Source organism: Rhipicephalus microplus, chromosome 5, assembly GCF_043290135.1.
Source record: "Rhipicephalus microplus isolate Deutch F79 chromosome 5, USDA_Rmic, whole genome shotgun sequence".
Taxonomy (NCBI): domain Eukaryota; kingdom Metazoa; phylum Arthropoda; class Arachnida; order Ixodida; family Ixodidae; genus Rhipicephalus; species Rhipicephalus microplus.
Genome location: NC_134704.1, coordinates 160153353 through 160173013, shown reverse-complemented (window position 1 = coordinate 160173013; position 19661 = coordinate 160153353). Strand labels below are relative to the sequence as shown.

General features: G+C 46.0%; 1 protein-coding gene across 1 annotated transcript; it reads right to left on the bottom strand.

Moving 5' to 3' along the window:
• Nucleotides 1-10202: 10202 nt before the first annotated feature.
• LOC119173668 (ornithine decarboxylase-like) lies at nucleotides 10203-19409 on the bottom strand. The gene is made up of 2 exons (XM_075894646.1): nucleotides 19194-19409; nucleotides 10203-10505 (listed from the first exon to the last, which is right to left on the bottom strand). The coding sequence occupies exons 1-2, from the start codon at nucleotides 19269-19271 to the stop codon at nucleotides 10203-10205; spliced, it is 381 nt and encodes a 126-aa protein (XP_075750761.1). The 5' UTR covers nucleotides 19272-19409.
• Between the last annotated feature and the right edge of the window lie 252 nt (nucleotides 19410-19661).

Below are 19661 nucleotides of genomic sequence, written 5' to 3'. Positions count from 1 at the left end.
CGTACTTGGAGTATTCACTAGATACACTAGATAGACGGAGTGGCAGATGCACGGACGGATAGACAGACAAGCAGACGGACGGGATGGATGGACAGATGCACGGACAAACGCAAGGACGAACGCACGTATGGAAGGACGCACGAATAAACGGACGGATGGATTCCTTGCCCCCTCATCATCATTCACTCCGTGCATGTGCTGTGATTTTTCAGTATTCTGTCAATTCTAGATTACAGCCAAAGCAACGTGTTAGAGTGTCTGTGGTTGAAACCTTTAAGAAGGTACTTTTGCATTATTTGGGGGCATTTAACCTGCATAAGAGGCCTCTCTCAAGATTACTTAAGAACGCACTGGCGTGCAACCCAGCGTGGTATGGAACTTATCAGTTCATCCAAATACGTCGGAGGAATACTGTCATCAGTAGAACGCCTCTCCAGTGTTAGTACAGACTACGCTAGAAAACACCATAGTGTATTCACTTGATTTGTTTTAGGGGCGAAGCTTCTTAAGCCGTGGGTGTGCGTGCGTGATGTACGTAGTAGTAGTAGTGCGTTGTAGTAGTGGGTAGCCTTTTCCACAGCTGGACTAGAGAACCACACGCTCACCCATTTGAATCGGGGATGAAACCAGCGCACGTTACTCATAAATAAAAAAAGATAGTTGTTTCTGATGAAATAACTTACATAGACGAGTATCGAAGACTTATTCTTAAATGAGATTTGCCTTGAATTTGAAGCTTACTAAGTAAAGCTAGTATCAGAAGAACGCAATTTGAGAATCATCTGAGCAAAAAAGGTTGTCATGTTTAACTCACTGGGCGTAACCTTATTGGTTTTAGCTAGGTTAAGCTAGGGTTGGGCCGCAGTGCCATGAAGTAGAGGCGGTGAAAGGTGCGAAATACACTCGAAGAGTAGGCCGCTACTCTAGTCTGGCTGTGCCACCTATCGTCCGCTGGATGGCAGTAGTTCGATATGTTGAATTCATATATGGTGAAAATATGCGAGGTGGTACTTGGAGTGTTCACTAGATGAACGGACGAATGAACAGACGCACGGATGGAGAGACAGACAGATGCACGAACGGACAGACCCATGGACGAGTGGGTGGACGCACGGACGGACGCATGGTCAGCTTGACGCACAAACGGACGCACGAGCAGACGTACGGACGGTCGCACAGACGGCCGCACGAATGGACGGAAGCAAGAACGAATGTATTGATGGAAGCGCGGACGGACTGACGGGTGCTTCGTTTCACTGATCACGATACACTCCGTGAATATTTTAAATATCTCAACAGGTTGAAATGCACTAACGGACTGAACAGTGCACATGGACTCTTCTAGTCATCAATTATCAAATTAAGCCATTGTAAGGTCTGCAATCGCTGCGTTCACACTTACTCAAAATATTTGCTTGCCCGGTAATAGACATCAGCGTTTGGAAATCCATTGAAGGGCGACGTAATTGTTAGGGAGTATGCGCCCATGTTCTGGAACGTTATCCATTCACTTACATTCATATCCGGGAGGCTGCATGCGTTTTTTATCTTGTCCCAGCCATCACATGTGATCCTCTAAACCAAGCTTGGATACATGGCACGTAGCACATCCTGCAAGATTGGAAACATTCATAGGCGTAAACACAGGCTCTTGACGACTGTAAACAGGCGTAGTACAGTTAGATATATGTATCCGGGACGCTGGGCCAAGCTGGGAGATCGGCCAAAGAACCAAGTAGCCTTGAAGCAAAATTCTCAAAGCAATCACTTTGTACTCATGCCCCGAAGAAAAAAAAAAAGCTATGATCTAGAGCACCGTCCATACAGATATTTTAACTTCATGGCAGATGCTTCAAGTCTCCGAAACTAAACGTCATACTGATCCTCACCTCGAATGGCTCAGGGTGGATAACTTCGTCGTTGTAGAAGGACATCATGAACGACTTGTACATAGACTCGTTGATGTAGTACATGCACACATTTCGATCCACATCTGGAGTACAAAGGTCACGTAAGTCTTACAATATGAATTCGATCTTACGTTTGTTTCGTTTCGCACCACTAATAAAGAGATCTCTGTTTATAAGAATTTCGGCCAACTAAAAACAACAAAAAATTTTGTTCGGAACGATTGCTCGCGCTAGAATTTAGGTCAAGGAAATTTTCTCTAGGAGAACTCTAAATCTGACAAAAAGCTTGGAATGAAACTATAAATTATTCATGATAAGGTATGTGTATACGGTGACTTGTTTTTTTTTTTTTTTGAGAGGGAGATGACATAAACAATGCGCGTCAGTGTGTTACAAATCAGCATGCGATGTCACAGCCTTCGGGAAATTCCTCACTCGACAACTTTAAACCTATAATTGTTAATGCGCGTAGTCTTATCAATAAAACAGAACAGCTTGAGGCAGTCCTTCTCTCTCATAGCCTACACGCCACTGTAATCAGTGAAACTTGGCTGCACAGAGATGGTTATGAAGAAGTCTTGTTTCCACCTTCGTATAAAATATTTCGTCGTGATCGACCAACCAGATGGAGTGGAGTTGCTGTAGTAGGTAAATCTATAATTGAATGCATTTCTTTAGCTGCAATTGTTGATGTTGACTGTTTATGCCTTAAGTTGAGCCTGCCTGGCACTGTTTTTGTTTTGTGCGCTGTGTACAGACCCCCTAATTATCTTGCGAAATCACTTGCGACAACGCAGAAAACACAAAATTATACGTAGACTATACGCAGATATTATGTTTGTTATTCTTCTTGAAAACAACCCTGTCGAGGAACCTACGCGCATTGCCAAGGATGCAAGTTCTGCGGTTGATTTCGTTTTCATGGAGTGGTTCATCGTAGATTGCGTTGTTTCTGTATAGAAAGAGGTTTCTCTGATCACTTGCTGGTTTTTATTTCATTTTCATATGTTCCTAACTACAAGAGGCACCTAAATGGGCTTTGAACTGGAAAAAAAACATCTTGCGTGCCAATGGTGAAGCCATTACAAATTATCTTGCAACTGAACTTGGTATCCAAAATCAAGATGGGAGCTGACAGATGGAATCAAGTAGCAGGATAATCTGGAACAATAGAAGTGCCTCAGGCAAGCTGGCCGACGTTTCGATAAAAGGACCTACCTGTGTTAAAAGCGCCTTTTCATTCTTGGCGCGTTAGTTTTAAAGGGGGGGGGGTGTATTTTTTTAGGGTGATCCTTTGCTGCTTTGGTTGAAGTTTACAAATATTTGTCTGCACAGCATCGATCATTTTGTACCCAGTAATGTTGTAAAAACGGCCAAGCATACTCCATGGATGGACAGACGCATTATCCGCTTGAAACGTAAAGCAAAGCGTTTGAGAAAGCGGTCGCCTTCTTCACAAGCATACATGAAATGCGGACAGCACTCGGTCAGGCAGTTTAAAAGGCGAAAGACGGTTTCGTCAACACCACTTCACCGAACTTTATCATGGATGATCCCCACAAGCACTGGAATTAGATTAAAGAGCGCAAGTGGCGAGCATTTCACGTAATAATAAAATACATCATGACCCAAAGGTTGTCGCCGACAATTTTAGTAACCAATTTGATGGTGTTTTCTATTACTGCTGAGATTCATGCCTTTGGCTCCTCATTAGGTTCTTTTCATGTCGACCTTGTGTCTTATTATGCATCGGAAACTGAAGGTAAAATCATCACCTAAACCGGATGAAATACCCAACGCGTTCCTTCGCCGATACGTTGCGCCCTTAGTTACGTTTCTGTATACAACATTTTAATGTTATTCAAAAACTTGTTACATCCCCAATAACGGGAGGACAGTGCGCGTAGTTCACATCCTATAAAAGGAAGATCCATTTTAATTTACCGCCCAATATGTATACTTTTTTCGTGTTGTAAACTCCTTGAGTACCGTGTGGCTGCCTGCATAAATCAATTTTTGGACGACAATACCATACTGTTCCACTTTTCTGCATTCTATCCAACAATTGGTCAAAACATTTGTTTGTTTTGTTTCCTCGCTGAATACATCTTTTCTAAAGTAAGTCATCTTGCCTTCTTGTCATAACTAGGTAATGTCTCAAAGTTTTGTCGTATGAAATAGTTTTCAACTTGTTGCTTAACTACCAATGGTTTAGGTTTTCCTACCTAAAACTAGTGAGGCCATATCGAGAGATCGATGTAGTAGCAGCACTAAAGGTTCGTCGTCTAGTGGGCGCCGTAAATCTTACACCATTCACGCAGATGTCTTGACACAACGCTTGGAGCTTCGTTATATCATGCTCGTGAGCTACGGGTACCTCAACGCGGTATTCCTAGTTCATGGCGCGTTGGTGATTACATGGCACAGTTTCATACACGTTGCTTTGTCACTGCTCTATGTCAATCTTGCGATCGGAACGCGCAAGAGTGCTTTGATACGCGTAAGACGCGTCGCTTCGTGCCGCCTGTGAGCTACACGAGCATTAGGCTTAATTTTACGACTGGTTTATCAGTCGACGGCCGTTTCTCTGTGTGAGCAAGATGCCTCCTTTTTTGTTTCGCAAAATGTCAAACGGGCCTCTGTACGTCCGGTGTTTCGTTTGTATTAACATAATGCATATACAGGGTGCGGTCGGTGGTGCTTTATGCGACTAGCTCGTACAGTGACGTGGGGTTAGGGGGGTTAGGGGAGGGAATGATAAGTCTATGTAGTATTGGGGGTCCCATTAATGGCGATAGCCTTCAACAATAAAGAAAAGAGAACAGGCCTACACAGGCAGTGTTACAAGCCCCCCCCCCCTCCCCTTTTAGGAGCGAAGCTCCTTAAGGCGTGGGCTGAGCACCCCGTCGTGTGTAGCCACTTCTCGTTAGTTCTTGAACCATCTGTACAGGGTGGTACTAGTACATATAACGTATTGCATAAGCGCTGAAAAATGCAAATGACGCAATACTAGAGGACGGTACTTGTAGTGTGATAAATATTAAAGACCACAGCATATCCTTGGAGTGGATGATGATGAGTAGGGCGAAGCATCCGTCATTCCGTCCGTGCTTCCAGCCATCCGTTCGTTCTTGCTTTCGTCCATCCGTGCGTCTGTCCATCCATCCGCGCGTCCATTCGTTCATCCGCGCGTCCATCCATCCGTGCGTATGCGTCCATCCATCCTTTCATGCGTCACAGTTTATGCGTCATGCGTCACAGGTAAAACTGTGGTGCGTCACAGTTTTAGGCGTCATTCTTCATGCGTCACAGTTTCATGCGTCAAAGTTAAAACTATGGTGCATAATTGCACCATAGTTTACCCTTTTGAGGGTAAACTGTGGTGCATTTATATACAAATTCCAAATCTGGATGGAGGCGTTCTGTCAGTGACGTCAGAAAGTGGGCGGCCCGCAGCGGTCGCGAGGACGAGGGGAAGCAAACAGCCAACGAGGGAAAAGAAGGCCTGCGTCATCATTTTGAGGTCGACTTGGGGACCATAGAGCAAAGTAAAAAGTGTTTGTAACATGTTGAGAAGTCTTTAACTATTATTACTCACTAATAAAATGTGATGGCACTAGTTTTCAAACGTTGAAGAAGCAATATGGCACAATCCAAATGTATTTTTTCTGTTATTGTTTTGAAACAACGCTAAATTTAGCGGGATGGTTAGTGATGGCGCTAAGTACAATCCTGTTTCAAGCAGTTACTGTTCTCATATCTCCACCACCAAACGGCGCAATTTTCGAAACCATTGGCTCAGTCGAGCGCAGTCATGGCGGAGGGCAACGGCCTAGCTATAGCCACCAGCAACAGCGGCTCATCCGCGTTTACGAGGGTCAGTGTGCGCTGGTGCTCGCTTTCATGACCGAACATCTGCAGCTCGCGGCAGAAGCCATCGAGCTGCAGCACGGCGTCACGGTCGCCGACCGGCGGCGGCTGTGGCAAGAGCTAAGCGACGCGCTGAACCGCTGCCGCACAGGCGAGGCGAAGAACCATGGCAGTGGGAAATGCCATGTTGTCTAAGTGCCCGGATGCCGAAAAGTCGCGAAGCCCTTAAATTGCAATCCATTCCATGTCACCTCGCAGCTATTTCAATCCATCCGGTTCCTTTCGGACGGTCTCTCCGGCCGTTCCTTCGCCTTCCTCCAAAAACCGTAGAAAAACAGTCACGTGACACCTCGTCTCACGTCACATAGAACGTCACAGCATTCGTCACGGCTCGAATGGGCCAATCGCGTACGACTCAATGGAACAGACCACCTCCGTCCGGATTTGTAATTTGTATATAATCTCACCTCTTGTGTTCACAAATGCAGACAAAGACAACGGAAAAGAAGAGACAGGGGCCCAGAATACAGTTTACCCAGACTTATGAACCAACTCGCCCAACTACAAGTCTTACTGTCCATCCGTACGTCCATATGTGCTTCCATCCGTCCGTCTATCCATGCGTCAGTCCTTGCGTTCTTCTATGCATCTATCTGTGCGTCCATCCGTGCGTCCGTCCGTCTGTGCGACAGACAGACAGACAGACGGACAGACAACGTACAGACGTGGCCAGCGGATGATTCACGGTTTGCCGATAAAAATTGGCCCCGTATCTGCATGTAACACTGCAAATGTCGTCGAAAGACAATAGTCTTGCGTCTGGAGAGAGTGAACAAAACGTTTATTTGATGTCCTGCACAAGAAAAGCGGTGAATGGTATTCTGGATGCGCTGCGTTAGATTGCCTCGAGCGTGCATCGGAGGCGAACGGGTGCATCAAGTCAGGTCAGACGTGAGACATGAGCGCTAACGAAGCGCGCGGCGTGCGTGCCCATTTGGAGGTGATAAGGTGTACAATGCAAGGTGACGGGTGCCACCACCGTGTTCACTGAGCAAAGCGTTGGAAACACTTGCCTTTTCGTGCAAGCGTTGCATAATGAGCGTAGCGTGATAAATGCTACTGTCATTAGAATTACTTATGTATGCCTTTTATAGTAAAATACGCATATACAATATTGACGTGTTGTTATGGTGCCTCAGAAATACCTAAAATTTTTTTTAATTGACAATCACACAATTAGGTATGAACGCTGAATCTTGAGCGACATTGGTGGGCGCTGCGGATGGGGTTGGCTGTTCGCGCAACGCCTTCTAAAAAAATTATGCCTAGAACGTAAACCACGAAATCGCTGCCCTACCGTCTGATTTTATCCCCCTTCTTCGGTACGAAGGCGAGTGTCTCTGACAGTCACCCCCTGCGAACACAGCAATGCTCTCACAGTTGCCTCCGAGCAGCCGTGAAGTCACATGACAGACCGGTATCATTATTTCACGTGACTGAGCGGTACGGAGGCGAGTGGTCTCACGTGGTGGCCGGTCGCAACACAAGGCAGAAGGCATGGCCTCCGAGATTGCGTGCTGGTAGAAGGCTTCCAATTCAAAAGACAGCGACGTTCCAGGCATAGTTCTTCTAGGGTACATAGGTTTGGGGTATCGTAGAGTTACTATATATGCTACCTTTAGGTAGCAGAGTTGCGTCAAGATACGCCATCTTTGGTTCAAATGTCTTGCGGCAAAGCCACTCACCACTCCCGTAGGAGCAGCGCTCACGTTTCAGAGTACTAGCATCGCTTTATTTATTCCTTTCTCTTTCTTTTCTCTCTATTTTTTATGAAACTACAAGAAAAACTCAGTTGTTCTGGTCACGCCTGGAAGCCTTGATTTAAAGTTGACGTTTTAGGTATGTAATATTGAAAAAAACGTGCGTCAGCTCGTTCAATCAGTGATACACATTGTTATAGCGAGCTGCAGTGATGAAATGGCTTTATTTACATGAGGTTAGCGATGGTCGGTCACGGCAGCGCACTGTGATCTTCCTAAGACTCTTCGCCTTCCTCTCCTTCTCTTTTCTGCCTTTTACTAGCCCGTTACAATATGTATATTCATAGTAGCCCACACATTAGTTTCGGCTTTTTTTGCGCTGTTTTTTCTCAATCATGTGCATAAAATTATTTTTTACTCTTGATCGCTCTCGAGGAAGTTAGGGATGGAATATTTTCATTGCGTTGAGCTCATTCGTTAACTGTTTGAGTTAACCAGCTGAAGCTTTGTAGTCTTCAACTGAATCGCGCATGCAGGATAACGATCGAGAGTGGCCGTGCGAGGCCCGCGTTAGATGCGGCTCACATGTTACGCTCGTATTACAATTGCAGCTAACGACAATTGATGTAAATCGTTGTTTACAACGTTGTCGTGTCTAACATTCTTTTCACCTAAGGTTTCAAAGCTGCGTTCAATTCACAAAGTAGCAGCAACACTATGCCGAATCAAATAGTTATGTACTTTAAATTTTCCGTTTATTTTTAGCGTTTTATTCGCCAGACCAATTTGAACGTATGCAGCTAACACACGCTGGACAACTATGCTTGTGTAACGTATTTACTACTGCATCTGTGATTAATACAAATAGAGCAAGTTTTGCAGCGCCATGGACATATTAAAAAAAGCCAAGCGCATGGGCGTCAGCAGAGAGGGGTAAAAAGGGCACTTGCGCCCTTCAAACCACCACAGTACTTGCCCTCACCCAAGCTAGACCAGTGCTCTTGTTCTCCTTAAACCGCGATGCAACAATGGTTCGCACCCCCTAAAAGAAAATCCTGCAAACGGTAATGATCAAGCGTTTATTCCTTCTGACTGAACACTAATCTTGCTATAGCAACACCCGCTGCACCAGCGTCTAATCGCATGGGCTCTGTCTAGTACAATTCAACACAGAATGCATTTCCTGCTGCATTTCTCGTGACCAATAGGAGCATGGCTACATTACCGAAGAAGCGCGGCGAGAATGACAACAGCTGTTGTCAACTCCGCTTGATGCGCCCGGAATCTGCGCAGCATTGGCTTCCCCGCAGTGGAAATGAGCCACCTATGACCACGTGATGGCGCTCGGCGAATAGGGGCACTGAACTCCTGTATGCGGAGCCAGCGGAGCCCGGAAAACAGTGGCGCAACAGTGCTACCTAAAGGTAGCATATACAGTAGCTCTAGGGTATCGTCTGTTGCCATTTAGGGTACCGTTAAAGTGGAAAAACAGACAAATGTACAGAGAGACAGACAGACAGACCAAAGCTTTTCCGTCGAAGGTCCCCAACCAAGACTATCATCTTTAAACGAATAATACGTGCAAGAGGCGGCGGCTCGCGCTGGAAGACGGAACCCCGATGTGCGAGCGCGCGAGGCAGAAGTGTGCTGTGAAGATGAGTTGCGGTGCCGACAAGATTCTGGCGTATGAGAACGGGAGGCCGCATCGGCATGCGGACCCAGCTTCTCTACATTCTGCGTGACTCACCCCTTCGATACGCTGTCATTTGGGGGGGGGGGGGGGGGGTCGGAGCTCCCTATGCCATGGGTCGGGCGTCTATTGGATATGCTGTCATTTTTTTTTTTGGGGGGGGGAGGGGTTGAAGCTGCGTATGCCGTGGGTCGGGCGTCCGCAATGTATGTAGTAGTAGTAGTAGTAGTAGTAGTAGTAGTAGTAGTAGTAGTAGTAGTATTAGTAGTAGTAGTAGTAGTAGTAGGTAGCCTACTCGACGGCCGAACTAGAGAGTGGCACGCGCGCATCCTTTTCAATTGAGAAGGAAACCAGCGCACGTTGATCATCATAAAAAGATAGTTGTTTCTGCGGAATTAAGTTACAGAGACGAGTATTGCTGACTTATTCTTCAATAAACTTTGCCTTGAATTTGATGCTAACAAAAAAACTAGCATCAGTAGGACGCACTTTGAGCCCTATCTGACCAGAAAGGATTGCCACATTAAACTCGCTGGGCATAACCTCCTTGGTTTTAACAAGGTTTAGCGCGGGTTTGGCTGCGGTGCCATGAATATAGCAAACTAGTATATAGCCATGAATTAAAGGCGATGAAAGGTGGGAAGTAGACAAGAAGCGCAGGCCGTAAGAAAGTGCGCGTGTGCACCTCTCATTTATTCGTCGGAGTGTCCGCTTGATGGCGGTACTTTCATATGCTGAATATGCGATGAAAAGATGCGAAATGGCGGTACTTGGAGTGTTCACTAGGTGGACGGACGGACAGACAAACAGATGCATGGATATCCGCACGGATGGAAGGAAAATGGATGGACGCATGGAGAGACGCATGGAAGGACGCACAGACAAATGCACGGGTGGATGGACGCTTGGACGGTCGTACAGACGGACGCATGCACGGGAAGCATGAAAGAACGGACGGACGGACGCTTCTTCTCACTCATCATCTTGCACTACGTGGATATGTTGTGATTCTTTATTTGTTCTTGTGCCCAATAAAACGTTTTCGGTTCCCCAGTTCCCCAAGGCCAGAAAGTTCAAAAACCCGTGATCTATACCAACGGTTCTCTCCTCGTTTCTCAGCTCACCATCGCTTCTCCCGCTCATCCGCTTGCCGATGATCTTTGTGTAGAGGGAGAAGGCTGATGAAACGACAAAGCCACCGGGTTCGCTGATTACGGTAACGTTGTAACTTTCAGGAAAATGCTTCTCGAGACACTTGTTGACTATGTCTGCTGTCTGAACAACAGAAGAAGAGAGAGTCAGGAGCTTTACAATTACTCGATCAATAATAATTTTAGTTGTTTTCTTATACCTCGTATAGTTATGCAGTGAGAGCTTTGAAAATGAAAAAAAAAAAACAAGGCTGCATGAGGTAGCTTGATCAAAGCCCACATCCCCAGGTTCACTGTGTCATCACGACGACAAGAGCAATATAAATTTCAAGACAACTCGAAGCAGCAATGCAACATGTTATAACCTGACGGAAAAAACGTTGAACAAAAACAAATGTTACAACGGGCTTATTGAACAAAATGTATTCAAAATAGAACTACTGTAGAAATTACAATCATTTTCAAAATTTTTTTTGAGATATTTAGTGCACCGCCTCGGAACACCTTCAAATGTTCAATGTAGTTTTAGGAGTGCGCAAAAATTTGGTTTTCGAATAGGTAAACTGTGTATATAACCACGAATAGTGAGTGTTCGTAGAGCAGGGCTACCTTAATCAGTTTAATTTTTGGAATATTTCTAATATTTTGGCAATAAAAGAAAGATTCGCAACAGAACGTAGATCTTTTTTTTCTGTAACGTAAGTACTTATGAATTGCTTTCTTGCATTTCCCCATATTAAGTGGCAATAACGCAGGCGTGTTGGAAAGAGCGCTATAAATATCAAAGCTCTTAAAGAATTGATAATTTGTATTACGCGCTGACATTGTATCAGCACACTTAGCACCATGTGAAGTTTGTTGTATGAAAATTCCGTATCATAATCCCATTTCATTTGTTCATGAAAACCAACGCATAAAATTTTCAACGTAGCAAACAAATTATGCTGTAATTCAACATCAGATTATAGGAAATAGTGGGCTCATTCAGTGAGTATTTGGAACGACAAATACAAACATAAGTTTCGGCGCAGTGAATAACTTTCAAGAGTCTTGGTGTGCACTTCTTGTAATGTTAAGCTAGCTGCATTCACGGGATGATTTATTTTTCGTACCAAAAAAAAAGAGTGCGCATGTGCAATATATTGGATTATAGTATCAACGTGTGCAATACCACTCATCAAGATGATAAACTATAAAAGCAGTCCTATTACGCTGCGTTTGCCAAGTAATACGGCGTAAGATAGCCTGGCAAGCTGTGAGGTCACAAAAGCATAGAAACGTGTTGTAGGGGCGTTTCTAGTGAAAAAAAAAAAACTACACGATATGAATTAAACGAGTGCTCAGAGTGTTGCGGTGAACCTGTGCCGATTACTTGTTACTCTTTGACTTTTGTGGTATGGAAGGCTTTTGTGGTATCACAGAGCAGTGCTTTTGCTCCGACAGTGCTCATCTACAAATATCTACCAGGCTAAAGGACAAGCGTTGCTTGTGCCTATAGCACATCATTTATTTGGCCATATCAGACTGTATCGTTGCCCCGGAAACGCGTCTAAAGCTTTTTGTTTGTCAATGAAAAAGTCTTTATCCACTTCGTTTGTGAATGAAAAATTATTTATCCAGATTCTTTGATCATATTAGTAACATAGTTTCTCCCACCTGACGAGCAAAGAAAAGGGATTGCTCAGCTCTATGTGCTCTGCTTTCTGTCAAGCACCGAATTACGTTTGGGTTCTCGATTCAAAAGGACAAGCCCCTTTAGCATGAGGGGAAACAGCAACCGTTCGTCAAAAAAGCGTTCGACAATTCGCCTCTAGGAAAAGCCGTGGACATCCCGGCTCTCTCGGAAACCCGCCTCCGATGTCCAGGAAGGTAATGTCGAAACCCATGTTTCGCCCGGCGTCGAAGATGCGCCTCGCCGCTGCAATGGCCGCTGCAAAAGCTCTGGCATCCTCGTTGTTTCCTCCGACATGAAAGCTGCCGTTGCAATAGATGTAGGTAAGTGCCAACGCTCAAAACAACAAGTAGGACCCTCAAAGCTTGGAGTATGTTTTTAGTTACACAGTTTGTTGTTAATTAAGCTAATAATAATTTCGCACTAATATATTCACGCTTACCAAGTTTGTAGCACTGTTAGTGTGGCCTTTGACAATGGCCCACTTGTCATGGAATCACAAAACAGCGCTATATTCGTATGGTCCTCCTCTGATACACAATATAAATATGTGGATAAGAGTATATGGCAGACATAGGTACAGGCAAGGATATGCGTGGTAACTTCACCACTTTCAGAGCCTCGAAGGGCCACCGCTGTCATTCCATTGAAAATTGCTGTAGTACGCAATATAAGAGTGAAGGTGTCGTGAGGAGAAGCACCTTCATGTAATGACATAATTTAGAGGTTACAAAAGACACTCATCAAAGCTCGCCAAATATTAGGATGTTATTGCATCCATTCTTCCTACACTCACAAAACGTTTTTACTGCAATAAATGACCCTTGTAGCGTGCCCTTTTCCTCGGTCAGTGCCGCTATTAACTCTGAATATTTGCAGATACGCTACTGAAATATTGACCGAAACATCTTTTAAACCAACGCAAAAGAAAACTAGTCACTAGCATATATACGTCGGGGTTCGCACCATTCGTACTTGGTTATTTGCTGCATTTTTGTTTTCGTCTCCCGCTACAGTTTCTCGATAATTCTCACTTTCGCTTTCAGTACAGCGCAACTGCTTTTTCTCCATTTTTCATGTGTACCCCGCAAACATTGTCGTGGTACAGCCAACTTACAATGTTATAGGAACGTTAAGAGAAACTAGTAAAGTCAATTTTAAATGCGAAGCATTTCTTAGCGAACTTCGGCAACTTTGAGCGTATCTGTCTGTCTATCTATCTATCTATCTATCTATCTATCTATCTATCTATCTATCTATCTATCTATCTATCTATCTATCTATCTATCTATCTATCTATCTATCTATCTATCTATCTATCTATCTATCTATCTATCTATCTATCTATGTATCTGTCTGTCTGTCTGTCTGTCTGTCTGTCTGTCTGTCTGTCTGTCTATCTATCTATCTATCTATCTATCTATCTATCTATCTATCTATCTATCTATCTATCTATCTATCTATCTATCTATCTATCTATCTATCTATCTATCTAGCCGCCTACGACTTTTAGCTCTCCTGGCCGTTTTGATAATGCTATCAATACCAAACTTGGTATGGCATAACGTGACTGTACAAAGAACATATTTGACTAGTCATAACATGAAAATCCTAATATGTCATGAATGTCATGATTGAGATTTCACGCTCCTGCTGCTATTACGGGGTTTTCGTTCACTTGAAATGTTGCAAAACTAATATAGTGTCACGTCACTCTCGACAAAATTGATAAAAATGGGCTCGTTTAGTCGACTACTCAAGCAGCGGCTCAGAGAGATCGTCTTTGTCTTCTTTCACTCTTCGATCTCACCCAAGCAAACCATGTGGCAATAGTCCCCCCCCCCCCCTTTTAAAGCATCGACTCGATGCTCGTAAATAAAAAAAATGAAGGTATACACACGCAGATATAGAGAACCAAAAGAGGGAGAGTGTCACTACTCGCAGCGCAAATGAGGAAGTTTCGCCAACGCTTCCACCAAGCGCAAAAAGAAAAGACATAAAAACACAGGAGAACACAAACAGCAGCAGCAACGCAATGTCACGGCATGTCGTAGCACGTGAAACCACAAGGGCTACTGTGTGAAGTAGGGCTTCAGCCGAACGACATGCACGGTTTCGGGCCGAAGCTGTCGACGAGAAGACGCTGCGCCGTCCAGAAATACCTCGTAGGTAAGATCTGTGATTCGTCTAAGAACCTTGTACGGTCCAAAATAACGGCTTAGGAGTTTTTCGAATAAGCCTGGTCGCCGGACAGGGATCCACACCCACACTCGGTCCCCAGGGTGGTAGGTGACATTTCGATGGCGGAGGTTGTAACGTCGTGCGTCTGCATCTTGTTGGTGACTGGTGTTTATGCGAGCTAGCTGACGAGCTTCTTCGGCGTATTGAGTGTATTGCTCAGCATCTTGAGCAAGTTCATTGCTTTGGTCGCACGGAAGCATAGCATCGAGCATGGTTCGCACGTTGCGTCCGTAAACAAGTCGGAAAGGCGGAAATCGCGTTGTTTCTTGCGTTGCCGTATTATAAGCAAACGTGATGTATGGAAGAATCTCGTCCCAGGTTTTATGTTGTACGTCCACGTACATTGACAGCATGTCCGCTATGGTCTTGTTAAGCCTCTCTGTCAGTCCATTGGATTGCGGATGATAAGCTGTTGTTTTTCGATGACTTGTGCAGCTCAGTTTAAAAATGTCCTCCATCATTCGTGCTGTAAACGACGTCCCTCTGTCCGTAATCACGCATGACGGGGCACCATGCCGTAGGACGATTTGGTGCACGAAGAACTGCGCGACTTCAGAGGCCGTGCCACGGGGTAACGCTTTTGTTTCAGCATAACGCGTAAGATAATCTGTCGCAACTATAATCCATTTGTTCCCAGAGGACGACAAAGGGAAAGGCCCGAGAAGGTCCATTCCCACGAGGTCAAACGGTGTCCGTGGTGGTGCGATCGGCTGGAGCAGACCCGCGGGTCTCACAGGCGGAGTCTTGCGGCGCTGGCACTCACGGCAGCCTTTCACATATCGATGTACACTAGTTGATAGTCGCGGCCAGTAATACTGTTGGCGTACTCGGGCGAGAGTTCGCGAATAGCCCAAATGTCCTGACGTGGGCTCGTCGTGGCACGCCAGGAGGATTTCATCACGCACGTCGGTAGGAACACCGGGTAGGAAGGCTTTGTCGCTATCACGGGCGTTTTTCTTTTAAAGAATGCCTCTTCTTAGACAAAAAGAGGACAGTTCGCGAGCAATGTGTTGAGAAACCTGAGAGTTGCGGCCTTCCAGGGAATCAATGACTGGGCGCAATTCATCGTCTGCCCGCTGCTTTGACATAAATTCGGAGTCACTAACTGCTCCGAGAAAGGCATCTTCATCTTCGGAGCCCCTGACAGCGTTCCCCACAGGTGCTCGAGAAAGCACGTCGGCGTCTTCGTGTTTGCGCCCTGACCTGTACACAATCGTAATATCAAACTCCTGCAAACGCAAACTCCACCGTGCGAGACGGCCGGATGGATCTCTGAGATTTGCCAGCCAGCAGAGCGAGTGGTGGTCAGTCACCACTTTGAAGGGACGACCGTAGAGGTAAGGCCGAAATTTGGTCGTCGCCCACACGACTGCGAGGCATTCTTTTTCTGACGTAGAATAGTTGGTCTCAGCTCGAGAAAGAGTACGACTGGCGTAAGCTATCACATGCTCAACGCCGCCGTGTCGTTGTACAAGGACAGCGCCAAGTCCGACGTTGCTGGCATCTGTATGAATTTCTGTAGCAGCGTCCTCATCAAAATGGGCAAGAACAGGGGCTGTTTGCATTCTCTGTCGTAACTCTGTGAACGCTGTATCTTGTTCTGCGCCCCAAGTAAAGGGTACGTTATCTCGGGTGAGTCGCGTAAGAGGTTCAGCTATCTTAGAGAAGTGGGCTATAAATCGGCGATAATACGCGCACAAGCCGAGGAAACGGCGTACTGCTCTTTTATCTGATGGGACAGGGAAGGCGGCGACAGCAGCAGTTTTGTCTGGATCAGGTCGCACTAATGACATGTCCCAGAAATTTCAGCTCTTCATAGCCGAAATGGCATTTTTGGGGTTTCAGCGTAAGTTCAGCTGTGCGAATGGCTTCCAGAACTTTTCTCAGACGCTTCAGATGTTCTTCAAAGCTCTCGGAAAAGATGACCACATCATGGAGGTAGACAAGGCAGCTTTGCCACTTCAAGCCAGCGAGAACTGTGTCCATCATCCTCTGAAAAGTGGCTAGTGCAGAACAGAGGCCGAAGGGAAGAACTCGGAATTCGTAAAGTCCGTCTGGAGTCACAAACGCGGTTTTTTCTCGGTCTCGTTCATCCACTTCAATTAGCCAATAGCCACTCTTTAGATCGATGGACGAAAAATACTTCGCACGTCGTAACCTGTCGAGGGAGTCGTCGACCCGTGGAAGCGGGTAGACGTCCTTTTTTGTGACGCTATTAAGCTTCCTGTAGTCAATACAGAATCGCAGCGTTCCGTCTTTTTTTCTTTACTAGAACGACTGGCGAGGACCAAGGATGGTTGAATAATCCCGTCATCGAGCATCTCTTTTACTTGTGTCTGAATAGCCTAGCGTTCTTTGGCAGAAACGCGATAAGGCTGCTGCTGGATGGGGCGGACATCATCGTCGGTAATAATTCGATGCTTCGTGAGGTGTGTTTGACGGACTTTAGAAGAAGAGGCGAAGCAAGATCTAAACTCTTTTAAAAGGTCGTGAAGTGCAGCCTTTCTCTCGTCTGACAGCGTCGAGTTAATGTCGATGTGGTCTAGAAATTCCTCATCCTCATGCGTTTCCTCGGACGCGAAGCACTCCGTGACGTCGGCAACAGGTTCTCCATAAGCTAGGGTGGTTCCACGAAAAAGATGCCGGTGCTCGTAATTGAAGTTCGTAGCTAGTTTCGTTGACTGTCCATCACGGACGCGCACAACACTTCGGGCGGCGCATACACCTTGGAGCAGCAGAAGTGATAAGTTGCTTTCAGCCACCACGTCGCCGTCTTGGAAGTCTTCACAAGTGACTTCGATGGGAACAGTTGCTCGAGGTGGCAGCGTCACACTGTCGTCAGCAACACGCAGCGCAAGTCTACGGCAGTTATCAGCGTCTCGATCTGTTGCGCCTTGAGTCGAGAAGATCACGATGCGCTCACGGGGATTTATGACGGCACCGTATTCCCGAAGGAAGTCCATGCCGATAATCAGCTGACGCGAACAGTCGGGAAGAACGAGGCAGCTGAGCACAAACGTTGACGCACGAATTTTCACTCTTGCGGTACAGCGACCCAGCGGTGTTACAACGTGTCCTCCAGCTGTTCGAATTCGCGTTCCATTCCACGGCGTGATCACTTTCCTGAGATCTTTCGCTAGCCTCCCGCTGATGATCGAATAGTCTGCACCAGTGTCTACCAATGCACTGACCTGAAGACTGTCAACCAGCACAGGTATGTCGAGTGACACGCGGTCACTAAGTTCGGATGCGGATGTCGGCGTTTCTTCGGCACTGCGATTATTCTCGGACGAAATGCCTTCGGCGTTGCGTGAAAGCATCGATGGGAGGTCTTCCGCACTTTGAGTCCCAGCGACCTTGCCCCCGAAGGCCGCTGCCTTCAGTTTTCCCGACGAGGGCTCGGGGAGCGTTCCCGTGCCGTCACCCCGAAACGTGGCCCAGTGGCTGCGGGTCTCCTCGGAGATGGTGACCGCGATTGCCGTCGTGTAAAGGGTGCACGCTGTTGCGCGAGATACTCTTCGATATCCCTTAGCCTTTGACCAATTCGGGGACGAGGGGAATTGACGGAAAATCTACCGCCATTCCGACTCGTTTATGGTCGAGATGTTAGAACTATGCTGGACGCCATGATTCCATATGAGGACATTGACAAGCTCGACCAATTATCCCCCGACATCAATGAGTACATTCAGCGCGCCGAGGAAGCACGTCAACTGGCCCGTGTGCACATCCGAACTCAACATTGCGCAGATGCACGGCGGTACAACATCCACCATCGAGAAGGTAATTGTGAACCTGGTGACCAAGTTTGGGTTTGGACACCCATTAGGCGGCGAGGTCTCAGTGAGAAACTTTTGAGAAAGTACTTTGGACCTTACAAAGTACTCAGACGTGTGAGCGACGTGAACTACGAAGTGGTTCAAGAAGGAGGCTCACCATCATCCCAGCGCATCCCTTTATACGTTCCTTCGAGGTCTTAGCGCGTGACAGAGCCGATAGCGCAGGCCCTTTGCTTGATTAGCAGGCCCACTAAAAGACCCTCAATAAAGTATGGGAATCATTACGATGGTCTGAATATGCGCATCGGTGCACATTGCAGAGGCACTGAAAATTTTGCTTTTAGACTCGCCTGCGCATGACACAATGCGGGGGGTTGTGTCGGAACCCGAAGGTCTTCTCTGAGGAGGGCCAAAGTTAGATGGTATTTTAATTCTCTGAGTAGACACTCTGGTCAGTCACCACGACTTTAGGGGTGAAATGCCGCCTTGTCAGAACAAGCGCACTCAATTTCTGTGGATAGTTACTTACTTGGCTAGTTGATTCACTTCAACACGTGTAACAGCGCGCGAAACTGGAAAGTACGGCGAAGACATAGTGCAAAGAGTGCTGCTTTGGAACTGCGTATTCTGCTGATGATAACGGGTATGAATACATACAGAAGCGCCAGTGAGTAAAGTAAAGAAACGAAGCAGAAGAAAAATACAAGCGGCAACATAGAAACTGAGCAATACCGGCAAGTCGTAATTACCTAGTTATAAATGTTTCATCTCATCCTGGGTCTATGCTATCGATGACATGCGGACACATCATTCTCTCGAACGAGCAATCTCCCGAATGAGTATCTCCTTGTAGATAGGAGACCCGCTCCTGTTTTCCTAGTTTTAACTAAAAAAATATCGAGCTGCAATGGACAGCGGGCCACAATGGTACAAAGTGAAAGTAGTCGCCATGTAGGGCAGGCAATATTTCTGTCCTCTTCTAAGAATTCTTGAACTCGTCAGCGTTGCATGAAAAATTGAATGTGTTTTCAACGAAGAAAAGCATAAACAATAAATACTTTACCTTGCGTAAAAGAATTTTTTTGCCAGCTGATTTACTTCTGAACTTTGCGCAACTTACATTGGCGCTGTTGCCGATGATATTTTTGGCAAGCTCCTTTGGTGCTAGGCTGCTGATAAAGGTAGGCTCCTTATTCATCGCCACTCTTTCTGCTTGCAGTTGAAATTTAAGTAGCGTTGTCGATCGCTTGAATTCTAGTGATGCCTATGTAAACAATAGCCTTCCAACCTTGACGAGAACTCCTGGTTGTATGAGCATGATTTATATTTAGCAGAGTTGGTGGTGTCCAAGCATTTATACAGTGGAGGTGACCTGACCAAGGGATCATAAGCGACTCGGAAACAACATAATCGTAAAGAATGGTGTTACCTCGCTGGGAGGGATCTTATCAGCGAGTTTTTGTGGCCCCTCTGACAGATGGTGGCTTGTAAAACATTGAGTTCTTACTGTTGTTGCTGCTGGTAATTGTATTTCTCTTTATGTGAGGCAGACGCCGATGCTGTGTGTAAGGAAAACCTGGAGACGTTT